The sequence below is a fragment of the Miscanthus floridulus genome, chromosome 5 (genome assembly GCF_019320115.1).
Source record: "Miscanthus floridulus cultivar M001 chromosome 5, ASM1932011v1, whole genome shotgun sequence".
NCBI lineage: Eukaryota > Viridiplantae > Streptophyta > Magnoliopsida > Poales > Poaceae > Miscanthus > Miscanthus floridulus.
Window position 1 is genome coordinate 94,362,746 of NC_089584.1, and position 15,093 is coordinate 94,377,838.

Below are 15,093 nucleotides of genomic sequence, written 5' to 3' on the forward strand. Positions count from 1 at the left end.
TCTTCACGCTACATGTTGTTGTTGTACGAATAGTGTAAGACATTGTAGTAACAACACCTGTTGTTAATTCTCCTGTGGCAACGATGAATGAACATGAGGAACCTATCCTTCAAGATCCCCTAGAATCCGTTGTCACATATGAGGGAGAGCAACAACAGCCTCATATAGAACAAGCGTCATCTAACGAGGCCCCTAGAAGGTCTCAAAGAGTCAGGAGACCAGCCATTCCTGATGATTACGAAGTTTATGAATGTGAGAAGTTTCAAATAGAGGGTGATCTCACCTCATTTTAAGAAGCCATGAGAAGCGCTCACTCATTCAAGTGCCTTGAAGTCATAGAAGATGAAATAAAATCAATGAAAACCAACGGTGTTCGGGACTTAGAAACAATTCCTACAGGAGCCAAGACAGTAGGCTGTAAATGGGTCTACAAAACTAAACATGACTCCAAAGGGAATATAGAGAGATTTAAAGCGCGACTTGTGGTGAAAGGTTTCACACAAAGGGAAGGCATAGATTACAATGAGATATTTTCTTCTGTCTCATATAAGGATTCTTTTAGAATCATAATGGCGCTTGTAGTACATTACGATTTAGAATTACATCAGATGGATGTAAAGACGGCGTTCCTAAATAGGGATCTAGAGGAAAATATTTACATGGCACAATCGAAAGGTTTTGTTGTGGAAGGAAAAGAACGTATGGGATGCCGCTTGAAGATATCAATTTATGGATTAAAACAAGCTTCAAGATGGTGGTATTTGAAGTTTGATAGTACAACAAGAAAGTTTGGGTTTCAAAAAAATGTAGAGGACAATTACGTTTATGTAAAGTTCAAGAATGGAAAATATATTTTCCTAGTTTTGTAAGTGGATGACATCTTGCTCGCATATTAATCTACTACTAGAAACAAAGAAGTTCTTGTCCTCAAAGTTTGATACGAAGGATCTCGGTGAAGCTTCGCTCGTCCTAGGAATAGAGATTCACCGAGATAGAGAAAATGGGGTTTCAGGATTATCACAAAAGGCATATTTAGAAAAAGTTCTAAAGAAATACAGTATGCAAAATTATAAGTCTTCACCTGCTTCTATAGTTAAGGGCGACAGATATGGGGAATTTTAATGTCCCAGGAACCAATATGAGATAGATCAAATGAAGGCAGTTCCATATAGTTCAGCTGTCGAAAGTTTGCAGTATGCTCAAGTGTGTACTCGCCCTGACTTAGCGTTTGTTATCGGGTTACTTGACAGATATCAGAGTAATCCAGGAATAGAACATTAGAAATTAGTAAAGAAAGTTTTGCGTTACCTACAAGGTACAAAGGGTCTCATGCTAATGTACAGAAGATCTGATTCCCTGCACATAGAGGGAAATATAGATTCTGATTATGCGGGAGATGACATAAAGTCTACATTAGGATATATATTCACTCTCGCAGGAGGAGCTATATCATGAAAAAGCTCAAAGCAAACCATCACTATATCGTCCACAATGTATGCCGAGTTTATAGCATGTTATGAGGCCACAGGGTAGGTGAATTGGCTGAATAAATTCATGCTCGGGTTAAAAGTAGTAGACGACATAAATAAACCACTCAAGTTATATTGCGATAATAATCCAGTAGTATATTATACTCATAATAATAAGTCAAGTGGTGCTGCCAAACACATTGACATAAAGTATTATGTTGTGAAAGATAAAGTCTAGGATCATATAATTAGTCTTGAGCATATAAGAATAGAAAAGATGCTCGTGGATCCGCTTACCAAAGGCTTACGTGTTCAGAGAACACTTAGCCGGCATGGGTTTAAGGGAAAGCCCATGATTCCTAGACAATAAGGGCCTAGTTGAGAATCTATTTTAAGACAGAGATGTGTATTGTAGCTGTTTAATCTAATGGCAACTGACCGTGACGATAAGGCACGCTCTATGCACTGATCTGTGATGAAATAAGAACAAGATAAAATAAGTAAGTTGAGTTTAAGTCATAAGGTGAGATCAAGGGAGAGAATATTAGATGATCTCCAACCAAAGGCCAATTGGGTCCTTGGATGCGCGCCCTGATCGGGGGCGCCCAATCATTGCATGGTTGGTGGCCCCCCATCGTACAGAGCCATAAAAAGGGAGGTGGGGGCCGGGGCACAAGACATGAGGTTCACCTGATACGCCAGACGCTCCACCTATATTCCCAAAACCCTAACCGATCTAAGAGGGGGTGCTACCAAAGATGGAAAGACCGCCACCGACCACCGCCGCCTCTACACCATCACCACAGCGACAATGCCTTCACTGTTAGGCTTCACCGTGCCACCGTCAAGCAACCCCATGGCCAGCTCGTCTTCTATGAAGGTGGACGATGGTTTACACCTCCTCTACCCCTATCTCTCTCACTCTGTCTATTAATCTCATACTAGTATATGTTCTAGGGTTTACACTTTATCAAATGTCAGTAGGTATGCTAAATCTATGGCTAGTGATCCTGTAATGTTTCTATCAGCGTCTACTGTCATCAGCCGGCGAGCTTCGTCGATGACACTCCGGATCATGTCTGCCTCCTCGTCAAGTCCCTCTATGGACTCAAGCAGGCACCGCGGGTGTGGTTTCAGCAGCTGGGTGCGCACCTCCGCTCCACCAGATTTGCCCGCACCGGCTCTGACTTGTCACTGTTCGTCTATCGACGTGGCATCGCCATGGCCTACCTCCTTGTCTATGTCGACGACATCATCTTGATGGTGTCGAACACACAACTGCTGCAGTGCGTTGTTGGGTACCATAGAACGGGGTACCCCAAGCGTACACCAAAAGAGTCACTTAAATCCCATCAACAACGAAGCCAGAAGGTAAGCCATAGGTTCATCACAAGCCCTGTCCGAGCCCACCGGCTCTCCGCCTCGCCTGAGGCCTCGCACGGGAGGTCTCGGCGCCCTGACGAAATCTCCGCCTCACGCGAGGCCTCTCGCGAAAGGCCTCGGCAAGGAGCCCAATCTTCGTCTCGCCCGAGGCCCCATGCGTACAGCCTCGGATGGGACTACTATCCTCCGTATCGCTCGAGGCTGGCTTGACGACAACCCATCGCTCCCACCTTGACCGGTCTTCTCGATAGCATGTCACGTCCCATTAATGCGTCAACCACTCCTGCAATCTCAGCCGGACGACGGCTCGACACCATGGAGAGGCCGAAGGGACAAGAAGTCACATTAGCGCCATACCGGCTGAGACAGGGCATGGCGGGGATTACCAACCACTGTATTCTGGTGTTGTGCCCACGATCAGCGCCCGCACTAAAACTGTGCCCCATAACTCCCGCCCCAAAGACAATGCAGCATGGGAAATCTGGCCCGGGTCATCGTCGCCTCCGAACCAGCGTATCAGATCGACCGCCCCCTCCGGGCCTCGGCACTCTATGCTAGGGTCTCGGCTATCTCAGGATTCACGTCTGCTGAGACCCCCCACTGCGGTTCAGCTTTGGCACCAACCGAGCCTCGGCCTCGCGCGTAGTCAATCCACAGCGACCCGCACGCTGACCGCCGCACCCGCTCCGAGGCAGCCCTGGAGCTCCCATGACGCACAGGATCGGATGTGACCAGCATGTCGCCCAGCGCTCCAAGGATGGACCACTCCGACGACCACACCGCCATAAGAATAGGCTACAGGGCTCAGACTCACCGCCTCTGTTCGCATGACGCCGTATAGTTAGTACATGTACTACCCCTGTCCTCCCTCCAACTATAAAAGGAAGGGACTTGGGCCATTTCTAGGGGGGCACTGACAAAGAACAACACCCTATAACACGCACACTTCCCTACCATCGGAGAGCAATGTCTCAAGCAGCCCACATCACTCCCCACCGAGACCTGGAACTAGCTCCCTCTCTCACCTAGCTTGTAACCCCCTACTACAAGCACTTCGGTGCAAGGAATACAAGATCGATCTCTCAGACTAGACGTAGGGCACTAATTGCCTGAACCAGTATAAGCATTGTGTCTCTTTGCATCACCATCCGAGATTGGGAACATGTAGTACAAATTTACTAGTTGGTTGAGGATCCCCCGGTCCAAAACACCGACAGTTGGCGCGCCAGGTAGGGGACTCTGCATGTCAGCTTCATCATCCCAACAAGTTTCGGACGGTAGACCCCGTATGACCACTGCGTCTCGGCATGGTGGTCTGGTTTGGGAACCTAGAGTTCATGTCTCTAGGGCACAAGTACGACATGGTACTCCTCACACCTCGAACCCCGCCTATCGACGACGACGTCACACACCGGCAGCCCAGGCGCAGGCGGCGCCCGGGCGGCCGCTCTCGCCGCGCTCGCTAGGCACGACGCAAGCAAGATCACCTCGATGCCACGCGAACCTAGGGTGACTCGCCGCTCTCCGACGCTATCCCACGACCAGCTGTTGGCGCAAGGTCCCTGGTTGGGGACCTGTCTAGCCTAAGCCTAGACAAGGGAAAAATGCCTGTGGCACCCGGTGACGCCCCGACATCAAGCTCCGCTCCACCACTCTCTGAGGAACCAACTCCGGCAGAGCAGAGCCCAGCGATGGCACTATCTCCATACCCCTTTGGGTTGAGAAATGCCGCCGCCTCTTATGCTTACGCCTATGCTTCCGCTCACACGGATCTCTCGGAGCGCCACCAGCGCTTTGCTTTTGACTTCGACACCACCGCGTTGACCCACACCCACGTCAACTCCTCAGAGGAGGACGTGGCATGGGCCGGAGTGGATTTCTCCGACCTCCACGACCGCGAAACCATGCATTGCTTCTTGGCCGCAAGTGACTATTGCTTTGGCTACTCCGATTCTGACGATGAAGGTACTTACGATCCCTCTCGTGAGTGCTTCCACGTCGGACTTGGGATGCCAAGCACGGGCGACGAGGACGAGGGGGTAGGCAACTGCACTTCGCTTCATTAGGGAATAGGCGATGCCACGCCTTCATGCATTGTCCCACCGGCAGCACGGAATGAGAACCTCACCCTCGGACAATTTCAACGCCCAGACCTGGAGCAGCTCCATGAGCTACAGGCCAAGGTTGAGCAAGATCGGCTCCTTCTGCAACAACTCTGAAACACTCTCAAGCAGGAGCAGCAGGGCCATGGTGATGGTGAAGGAGCGCGGCGATGGGCTCGTGACGTGCACCACCGCATCAACGACGACGAAGGGGACGATCGTCCCCCAATCTTCAATCGCGCTAGCCAGAATGTCACGGCTGCGGCGATGCTAGTGCGCGCGATGCCCATGCCCTCCACCACGGAAGGGCAATGGGTTCGCGGTGAGCTCTGGGATCTCCTCGAGACCACCGTGGTGTAGCAGGCCAAGAGTTCCACCACCCGGCGGCGCGGTGCCGTCTTGGTCCTCCCCTCAGCACCACATCAGTAGGATAGGGAGGCCTCGGTTCGTCCCGAGCCCGCTCGGGTGCCGGCAATCAATAGGGTCCCCCCGGTCCACGACCACCTCGATAACCGACACGAGGCGTAGGGCGACCATGAGGTGGTCGGCCGACGACGATGCCACGATAGTGAGGGGCCCACCCGAGGCTACCATCTGCATCAGGGCGACCGTTATGATAGTGAGGAAGACCGCAGTCCTTCTCCTGAACCACCTGGCCCTCGAGTCTTCAGCAGAGCCATCCACAACTCTCAGTTTCTAGCCCGGTTTCGCCAGTCGGCCAACCTCACAAAGTATAGCGACGAGACCAACCCCGAGCTCTAGCTTGCCGATTACCGCCTGGCTTATCAGTTGGGCGACGCGGACGATGACCTGCTCATCATCCGCAACCTCCCCTTGCTCTTGTCAGACTCGGTGCGAGCCTGGCTCGAGCACCTTCCTCCCTCTCAGATCCACGACTAGCACGACTTGGTTCAAATCTTCGTCGGGAATTTCTAGGGCAGATACATGCACCCTAGAAACTCCTAGGACCTTAAGAGCTATCACCAGAAACCAGACGAGTCTCTCTGAGACTTCATCTGGTGCTTCTCTAAACAGTGTACCAAGTTGCCCAGCGTCGGTGACTCAGAGATCATCCAGGCTTTTGTATCTGGCACCACCTGCCGAGACTTGGTCCGAGAATTAGGCCAAAACATGCCGCGCTCCTCGACATCGCCACCAACTTCGCCTCAGGCGAAGAGGCTATAGGGGCCATCTTCCCCGAGAACGACGCTAAGGGGAAGCAGAGGGATGAGGCCCCCGAGGCCTCGGTTCCCCGCCTCCCCAAAAGAAAGAAGAAGGATCGCCAGGGGAAGTGGGCCGTCCTCGAGGCCGATCTAGTCGCGGCCGCAGAATACAAGAATCCCTGAGGCCCTAGGGGCCCTAAACCTTTCGACGACATGCTTAAGAAACCCTGCCCTTACCACCAAGGCCCGGTAAAGCACGCCCTCGAGGATTGCTCCATGCTGCGGTGTTACTACGCCAGGCTCGGGCTCCCCGACGACGACGCCAAGCAGAAGGGCGCCGGCGACCAGGACGATGACAAGGACGACGGGTTCCCCAAGGTACACAACGCCTTCATGATCTTCGGTGGACCCTCGGCGTGTCTTACAGCGCGGCAGCGAAAGAGGGAACGTCGGGAGGTCTTCTCGGTCAAGGTGGCCACTCCCTGGTACCTTGACTGGTCTCGGGAGACGATCACCTTTGATCGAGATGACCACCCTAACCATGTTCTGAATCCCAGGCAGTACCCACTTGTTGTCGACCCGATCATCGGCAACACCCGACTCACCAAGGTGTTGATGGATGGAGGCAGCGGCCTCAATATCCTCTACGCCAACACCCTGGAGCTCTTGGAGATCGACCAGTCGAGGCTCCGAGGCGACGCCGCACCTTTCCACAGCATCGTGCCAGGGAAACGCACGCGACCCCTCGGACGCATCGACCTTCCCGTCTACTTCGGCACCCCCTCCAACTACCGTAAGGAGGACCTTACCTTCGAGGTGGTCGGGTTCAGGGAACCTACCACACCATCCTGGGGCGGCCGTGCTATGCCAAGTTCATGGTAGTCCCCAACTATACCTACCTCAAGCTCATGATGCTAGGCCCCAGCGGTACCATCACGATTGAGTCCACATACGAACATGCATACGACTACGACGTCGAGTGCATCGAGTATGCCGAGGCTCTCGTGGAGGCCGAGACCCTCACCGCCAACCTCGACCAACTCAGTGGTGAGGCGCCTGACTCCAAGCATTGTGCAGGGACGTTCGAGCCCACGGAGGCCATCAAGCTCATCCCGGTCGACCCCGCTTGCCTCGACGACCGGGCACTGAGGACCAGCGCCACCCTCAACATCAAATAGGAGGCCGTGCTCGTCGACTTCCTCCGTGTGAATGCCGACATGTTCGCATGGAGTCCCTCGGACATGCCGGGCATACCGAGGGAGGTCGCCGAGCACGCCTTGGACATCCGGGCCGGCTCTAGACCGGTGAAGCAATGCCTGCGCCGATTCGACGAGGAAAAGCGTAGGGCCATCGGCGAGGAGGTGCAGAAACTCTTGGTGGCCAGGTTCATCAAGGAAGTGTCCCACCCAGAGTGGTTGGCCAACCCCATGTTAGTTAGGAAGAAAAATGGGAAATGGAGGATATGTGTAGACTACACCGGTTTGAATAAAGCCTATCCAAAAGTCCCCTTCCCATTACCCTGAATCGATCAGATCGTTGACTCCACCACGGGCTGCGAGACCCTGTCTTTCCTTGATGCATATTCTAGTTACCATCAAATCAAGATGAAAGAGTCCGACCAGCTTGCGACTTCTTTCATCACCCCATTCGGCATGTACTGCTACGTGACTATGCCTTTTGGCCTCAGAAACGCGGGGGCCACATACCAGCGGTGCATGACCTAGGTCTTTGGCAACCACATTGGGCGAACCATCGAGGCCTATGTGGACAACATCGTGATCAAGTCCAGAAAGGCCAAAGATCTCGTCAACGACTTGAAGATAGCCTTCAAATGCCTTAGAGGGAAGGGCATCAAGCTCAATCCCGAGAAGTGTGTGTTCGGGGTCCCCCGAGGCATGCTCTTAGGATTCATAGTCTTGGAGCGCGGCATCGAAGACAACCCAGAGAAGGTCTCGGCCATAACCAGCATGGGACCAATCAGAGACCTCAAGGGAGTGCAGAGGGTCATGGGATGCCTTGCGGCCCTGAGCCGCTTCATCTCGCGCCTCGGCGAAAAAGGCTTGCCTCTATACCGGCTCTTGAGAAAATCTGAGCGCTTTTCTTGGACCCTCGAGGCCGAAGAAGCCCTTGATAGGCTCAAAGCACTGCTCACAAATCCTCCCATCCTAGTACCCCTGGCCAGGGACGAGGCCCTCTTACTCTACGTCGCCGCAATGACCCAAGTGGTCAGCGCTGCCGTAGTAGTAGAAAGGCAGGAAGAGGGGCATGCTCTACCCACCCAATGACCTATTTACTTCATCAGCGAAGTGCTCTCCGAGACCAAAACATGCTACCCCCACATCCAGAAGCTAGTCTACGTCGTAGTCCTGGCCTGGCGCAAGCTGCGTCACTACTTCGAGTCCCACCCAGTGACCATGGTATCGTCTTTCCCCTTGGGAGAGATAGTCCATAACCGGGAAGCCTCAGGCAGGATAGCCAAGTGGGCCATCGAGCTTATGGGGGAAGCCTTGACTTTTGCGCCTCAGAAAGCGATTAAGTCTCAGGTCTTGGCTGATTTTGTGGCTGAGTGGACCGACACCCAATTACCAGCTCCTCAAGTCTAGACAGAATGCTGGACCATGTACTTCAACGGGTCTCTGATGAAGACCGAGGCAGGCGCGGGTCTCCTCTTCATCTCGCCCCTCGAAGTACACATGCGCTACATGGTGCGGCTCCACTTCGCCGCCTCCAACAATGCGTCCGAGTATGAGGCCCTCGTCAATGGCTTGCAGGTCGCCATCGAGCTTGGGGTACGGTGTCTCGATGTCCGGGGCGACTCGCAGTTCGTCGTCGATCAAGTCATGAAGGAGTCAAACTACCTTGACCCCAAAATGGAGGCTTACTACAAGTTGGTATGTCGCCTAGAAGACAAGTTCGACGGTCTCGAACTAAACCACATCGTGCAGAAGTACAACGAGGCCGCCAACGAACTGGCAAAGATGGCCTCGGCTCGAGCTCTGGTCCCCCCAAACGTCTTTGCCAGGGACCTCCACAAACCTTCCATTGACTACACCTTGGTGGCAGAGGAGGGCCCACCTATCGAAGCCCTCTCTGCTACCGAGACTCTCTCGACCAAGCCCAAGATCATGGAAGTTAGCACCGAGCCTCCCCAGACCGACCAAGACGTGGATTGGTGAATCCCGTTCCTTGGTTGGCTTGATCGGGGGAGCTCCTAGTGACAGGATCGAAGCCCGACGGCTTGCACGCCGAGCCAAGACTTATGTCCTCTGCAATAATGAATTATATAGGCGAAGTCCCTCCGGTGTCCTCCAACGAAGCATCACCGCCGAGGCAGGCTGAGCACTGCTTTGGGACTTGCACGCAGGGGCCTGCGGGCACCATGCGGCGCCTCGGACGCTCATGGGAAACGCTTTCCGCCAAGGGTTCTACTGGCCGACGGTGGTCGCCGACGCCACCAAGCTAGTATGCTCCTGCAAAGGATGCCAGTACTATGCTCGACAGACACATCTCCTGGCCCTGGCCCTCCAAACCATCCCCATCACGTGGCTGTTCGCCGTGTGGGGGGGCTCGACATGGTCGGGCCTCTGCAAAAGGCCCCCAGGGGGCTACACCCATCTACTGGTATCAATCAACAAGTTCTCCAAATGGATTGAGGCTCGTCCGATCAATCGAATCAAATCCGAGCAAGCAGTGCTGTTCTTCACTGACATTATCCACAGGTTCGGGGTCCCTAACACCATCATCACCGACAACGGGACACAGTTCACCGGCAAAAAAATCTTGACGTTTTGCGACGACCACCACATCCGTGTGGCCTGGTCGGCCGTAGGACACCCAAGGACCAACGGCCAAGTAGAACATGCCAACGGCACGATCCTACAAGGCCTCAAGCCAAGAATTTACAACCGGTTGAAGAAGTTTGGCAAGAAATGGCTCGCTGAACTCCCATCGGTCATCTAGAGCCTAAGGAACACCCCAAGTCAAGCCACGGGGTTCACGCCTTTCTTCCTGGTCTATGGGGCTGAGGCCATCCTCCCCACTGACTTGGAATATGGTTCCCTAAGGCTACAGGCCTATAACGAACAAAGCAACCGCACCACCCGAGAGGACGCCCTCGACCAACTGGAGGAAGCCCGAGACGTCGCGCTGCTGCACTCGGCTAAATACCAGCATACCCTATGGTGCTATCAGGCCCGGCGCGTCCGAGGCCGAGACTTGAAGGTAGGCGACCTGGTGTTGAGGCTAGCACAGAGCAACAAGGGCCGCCACAAGCTGACACCGTCATGGGAAGGACCGTACATCATTGCCCAAGTGCTGAAGCCCAAGACCTACAAGCTAGCCAACGAAAAGGGTGAAATCTTCACCAACGCTTGGAACATAGAACAGCTACATCGCTTTTATCCTTAAAATTCCAAGCATTGTATATATTGTTTCTCGGAATACAATTGAAATCCGTTTTTTAGTTGTTCTAATTTTTTGAGAAATTCCCCAAGCCTATCGTTGGTCTCGGCAATACGATGACACTATAAGGGAGACTCAGCTCTGCCTCCGCAGAACCGAATCTCCCTCGGGGGCTAGAAGGGGGATTCCCCCTAAAGTCTCACGCGCTATTTTTTAGTCGTTTTTCGAAAAAAATCCTACGCCAAACCCTCTAGCACGCTCTGACAAATCGGTTGCGGAAAACCCAAGGACCAAAAGCCCGTCTCAGGGCCAGAAGGCTGGTTGAGTCATGAGACGGCCTAAGCCTCCGGGCTATGGCGCTCCCTCACCACCTTTTGCCCAGGGGACGGCTTAGGCTCTAAAGAGGTTTTTTGCAAAGAAATCAGATCAGAGACAATGAGAGGGCAAAGGCTCGGAAATACAAGACAAACGATTAAAGAAACACGAATACTTCCAAAGAAAGGCCTCCACGGCCATAAACGTTACGATACATAGTTAATTCCTACTCTATTTACATGGCCGCTTGGGCCCAGGTCAAGGCTCAGCACCTCCGGCATCGGCAAACGGCAGGGGAGGGACCACCTCCTCTTCAAACAACGTTGCCAGCGTGGTGCCAGGGCCTTCCGCCGCCTCCAATAGCTTCATCACCACCTCGTCGGCCTCATCATCATCATCAGGCAAGACGTAGCCATTGCTGATGGCTTGAAGGTCAACACCAACGTAGTGCGAGGCGATGACGGCCAGTGCGCGCTTGACGCCCATATGCAGTGCTCCTTGGAGCCGCTCATGCACTTGACCGCTCAGTGTAATCAAACGGCTCCCAAGGGAGCTGCCTGACTGAACCCCCTCGACCACCAGGGCCTTATAGGCGGCACGGGCGGCACTCTTCAGTGCCTCGTGCTCCCCGATCTCGGTCTCGAGCACCGTCTGCACCGCGCTAGAAGCCTCGGCTGCCTGGATAACCTCCGCCTCTGACTCTGCACCATGGAAAATGGAATGGGGTTGAGCGAGAGCAAAAATAAGCTAAATAGGGATGGAAGCCTACGGAACTCACCCTTGGCCTTGACCTCCTAGTGTCAGGCCTCGACCTGAAAGGCCTCGGCTTTCTCCTTCAGGCGCTGAGCCTCGACCCGAGAAGCCTCGGTCACCCTGGAAGCTTCACTCCCTAGCTCTGCGTCACACGAGGAAGTTAGCGAACGAACATAAGAAAAAGCGAATAAAACGAAGGGACTAGGACTCACCCTTGGCCTTTCCCCTCCAAACCATAGCCCTAATTCACGAGGCCTCAGCTGCTGCAAGGGCCTCATCCAAAGCACCTTTCATCAGCTGGTGCGCATTCTATTCTGCCCCTAGCTGCCCAGCAAGAGCCGTGGCCGAGGCCGTAGCTTCTACAGCTCGAGACCTAAAGGCATCCCGATCACTGGCTGCGCGGGTGAGCTCCTCCTCCAACTCCTTGACCCATGCCGCCAGAGGGGCGAGCTGCTCCTAGGCCATGGCCGCCTCAACCTTCGCGTTGGCACAACGAAGGCGGAGGTCCTCCACCTATGCGCTCCACGCCAACAGGAGCTCGTTGGCGCCTGCAAGAAGGCCCTTCTACCACTGAACCTGGTCCCAGACATCCCTCTCCCGGCAGAGGAAGACTAACTTCCCAATAGACCGGGTCTCGAGCTCCTAGGGAAAATAGAACAAGGGTCAATCCCTACAAAGAAAGCTCGGAAAAAGACCACCGCATGGGAAAAGAAAGCACGAACCTAGGAGACTCTGGGCAAATCATTGGCCACCACGGACAGCATCGTCCGTAGAGACCGCTCCGCCAGCTGGCGGTACTGCTCGAACATGTCCTAGCAACCGCCCTCGGCCACGTCCTCGAGGGCAAATAGAGGCTCTGCCTTAGGATCATCCCGGCTTTGCCACAGGACACGCGGGTGGTTCCACCCACGGGGCTCGGGTCGCACCCGTGCGAGGGCCGAGCTTCCCTCGCCCAGGGTTGGAACCAGCTGTTCCACGACACCGGCCACCTCGACGCTGTCCATCTCCTGCGCCCAGGAAGTATCATCGGAGGAGATCAGAAGAATCTCCACCTCCCGAGCGCTCTCTCGCAACGGCGGCGGGCCTTGAACCAAGGGTGCCGCCAAGGCCTCCGCCGCCTTCATCTCCACTTCCTGGGCCGGCAGCCCCGCCATGATCACATCAGCGTCGGTGGTCCCGGGGGCTCCAGCCTCTGCCATCGTGGCCTCGGTGGTCCCAGGGGCTCCGGCCTCCGCCATCGTGGCCACGGTGGTCTTGAGGGCTCTGGCCTCCGCCATCATGGCCTCGGCGGTCGTGAGGGCTCCGGTGCCCGCCGCAATGGCATCGATGGTCCTGGGCGCCACAGCCTCCGTTGCCCCGGCCTGTGAAACCCCGGGGACGTCGGTCCCGGTGGTCTCGGTGGCCAAGGGAACTTCGGCCGCATCCGACCCATGGGCCTCGCCATCGCGGGGCAGAGGCGCCGCCCCCCCCCCTTCTGTGTTAGGGCCACCTCGACAGCCCCTCCTTGAGTGGCCAGCTCCTTCGGGTCAGCCCTCGCCGACGCCGCGCCACGATGCAGGGTGGCTTGCGCCTCCGCCACCTAGTGGGCGGTGGAGCCGGGGTTAACCTTGAGCGCTTTAAGGGGCGCCAACATAGGCACCTCCGCAGGTCGCTTTTGACTAAGGACAAAACGTTCGTAGGGTCAGCACAAGACAAAAGAACGAACGGAAGGCACTGCGACCCCACCAAAAATACACCTACCTCGAGCGGGGTGGCAACCGCTTCGCCACGGTGACCCTTGTCCGCAAAGGCGGTGGCGGCGGTAGAGGCATGGCCTCTGTGTCCATCGGCGCCGGTTGGTCCTCAACAGACCCTAGTGCCCCCTCGGTCCTCTGCGGGGGCAGTTGCGTCACCTCCATCGCCACTTGCTCCACCGCCGCCACCGAGCCCACTGGGCTAACGGCGTGTTTGCCCAACGCCCGCGCCTTGGGTGTGTCGGCCTCGGCCCCAGAGCAGGCAATTGCCGACCCCAGGTCTGCTCCTCCTCCTCCTGGCAGCGCCTGGCTGCTGGCCGATGCCCTAGGCATCGTCTCCCCTATGTCAGGGAGATGGTCCAGGGGACCTCACCCCATCTCGCCCTCGTCATCCCCGTCCAAGGCCTCTGTCGACAGCGATGGCGATGGGGATTCCTCCAATGGGAGGCCATCCTTCCTTTGCTGCTGGCGGCGCTTATCCAGTTCCTCACGCGCAAGGATCTTCTTCGTGCATTTCGCCGCCTTGGCGTCTTTCCGCTTTTTCTGTGCCTCAGCGTGCACCCGGTTGATCGCCCGCCGCCTCATGTCCTCAGGAACGAGTGGCGGAGAGGCGCGCACGTCCCTCATCCCCTATAGGAACGGCGAACGCGCATAAGGGAACAAGAAGTAAGGAGAAACAGAGGAGGCTCGGGGCTACAGCGACGCATGACTTACCAGCGAGAGGAACCCTCGTGATGGGTGCATCGCGATGGGGGTTAGGTTGCCGCCCCTCAGCTTCGCCTCCACCGTCTCCCCCACCCGACGAAGAATTTCCTCATCGAAAAGGGTGGAGGAGGACATTCGGATGCCCTCATTAGGCTCCCCGGCCTCATCTCGAACAGGCGCCGCCGCCGAGCCATCAGCGGTAGCACCCTCCGGTGGTGGAAGGCAGCCACAACTACAGCCGTGGTAAGGCCATGGCCCCACAGCCTCTCCAGCCCCTCTAGAAGCGGTTGCAACTTGGGCTGATCCTCCCTTGGGACGCCGTACTTCCATCTCTCCGGGCAGCTCCCCACAATCCGCCCAGTGTAGGAGGGAAGTCCTCCGTCATCGTTGCGAAGGTAGAACCAGCTCGTGTACCATCAGCGATTGGATGACGCGAGCTGGGCCGGGATGTAGAGGTGCTGGCGGTCCTAGCGCACTTGGAGAGTGCAGCCGTTGGCCCTCATCGCTTTCCTTGTGCCCGACGTCCCCGTTGGCTTAGTGGTATGCCCTGCCCGGAAGAGATGGAGCCACAACTCCCAATGGGGAGCAATCCCCAAGTACCCCTCATAGACGGTAACGAAGATGGCCACCTATGCGATGGAGTTGGGGTTGAAGTTATGGAGCTCCACGCCATAGTAGTGCGGGAGCGCCCACATGAACCGATCCGCTGGGACGTCGAGGCCGCGCTCGTGAAAGGAGACGAAGCTCACGACGTAACCGTCGCGAGGCCTCGGCTCCGGCTTGCCCGACGGAGCAATCCACTCTGGCCTATTGGGGTCCATCATCGGACGAAGGAGTCCGCCGTTGACGAGCGACTAAAGCATCTCTGTGGTGACGTCAGATGGATCCCAAGGGTCCACCTCGATGACAACGATGTCGCCGGCCATGGATGCGGTGGAGGGATCGAATACGGTGGTGAGTTTTTCTCTCTTTCTCGCTCTCTCTCCCTGGCTCGCTCTTCTCCCTTCTTCTTCCTGGCACCCGCTGCTCTAGCGACGGCTCGATGGGGGTAGAGCTAATGCAGGCAAGG

At 55.6% G+C, this 15,093-nt stretch overlaps 1 protein-coding gene across 1 annotated transcript; it reads left to right on the forward strand.

Moving 5' to 3' along the window:
- Positions 1 to 6,992: 6,992 nt before the first annotated feature.
- Positions 6,993 to 7,295, forward strand: LOC136454946 (uncharacterized). Its single transcript, XM_066455179.1, has one exon. It carries the CDS (start codon positions 6,993 to 6,995, stop codon positions 7,293 to 7,295), a length of 303 nt encoding a protein of 100 aa, XP_066311276.1.
- Positions 7,296 to 15,093: the final 7,798 nt, after the last annotated feature.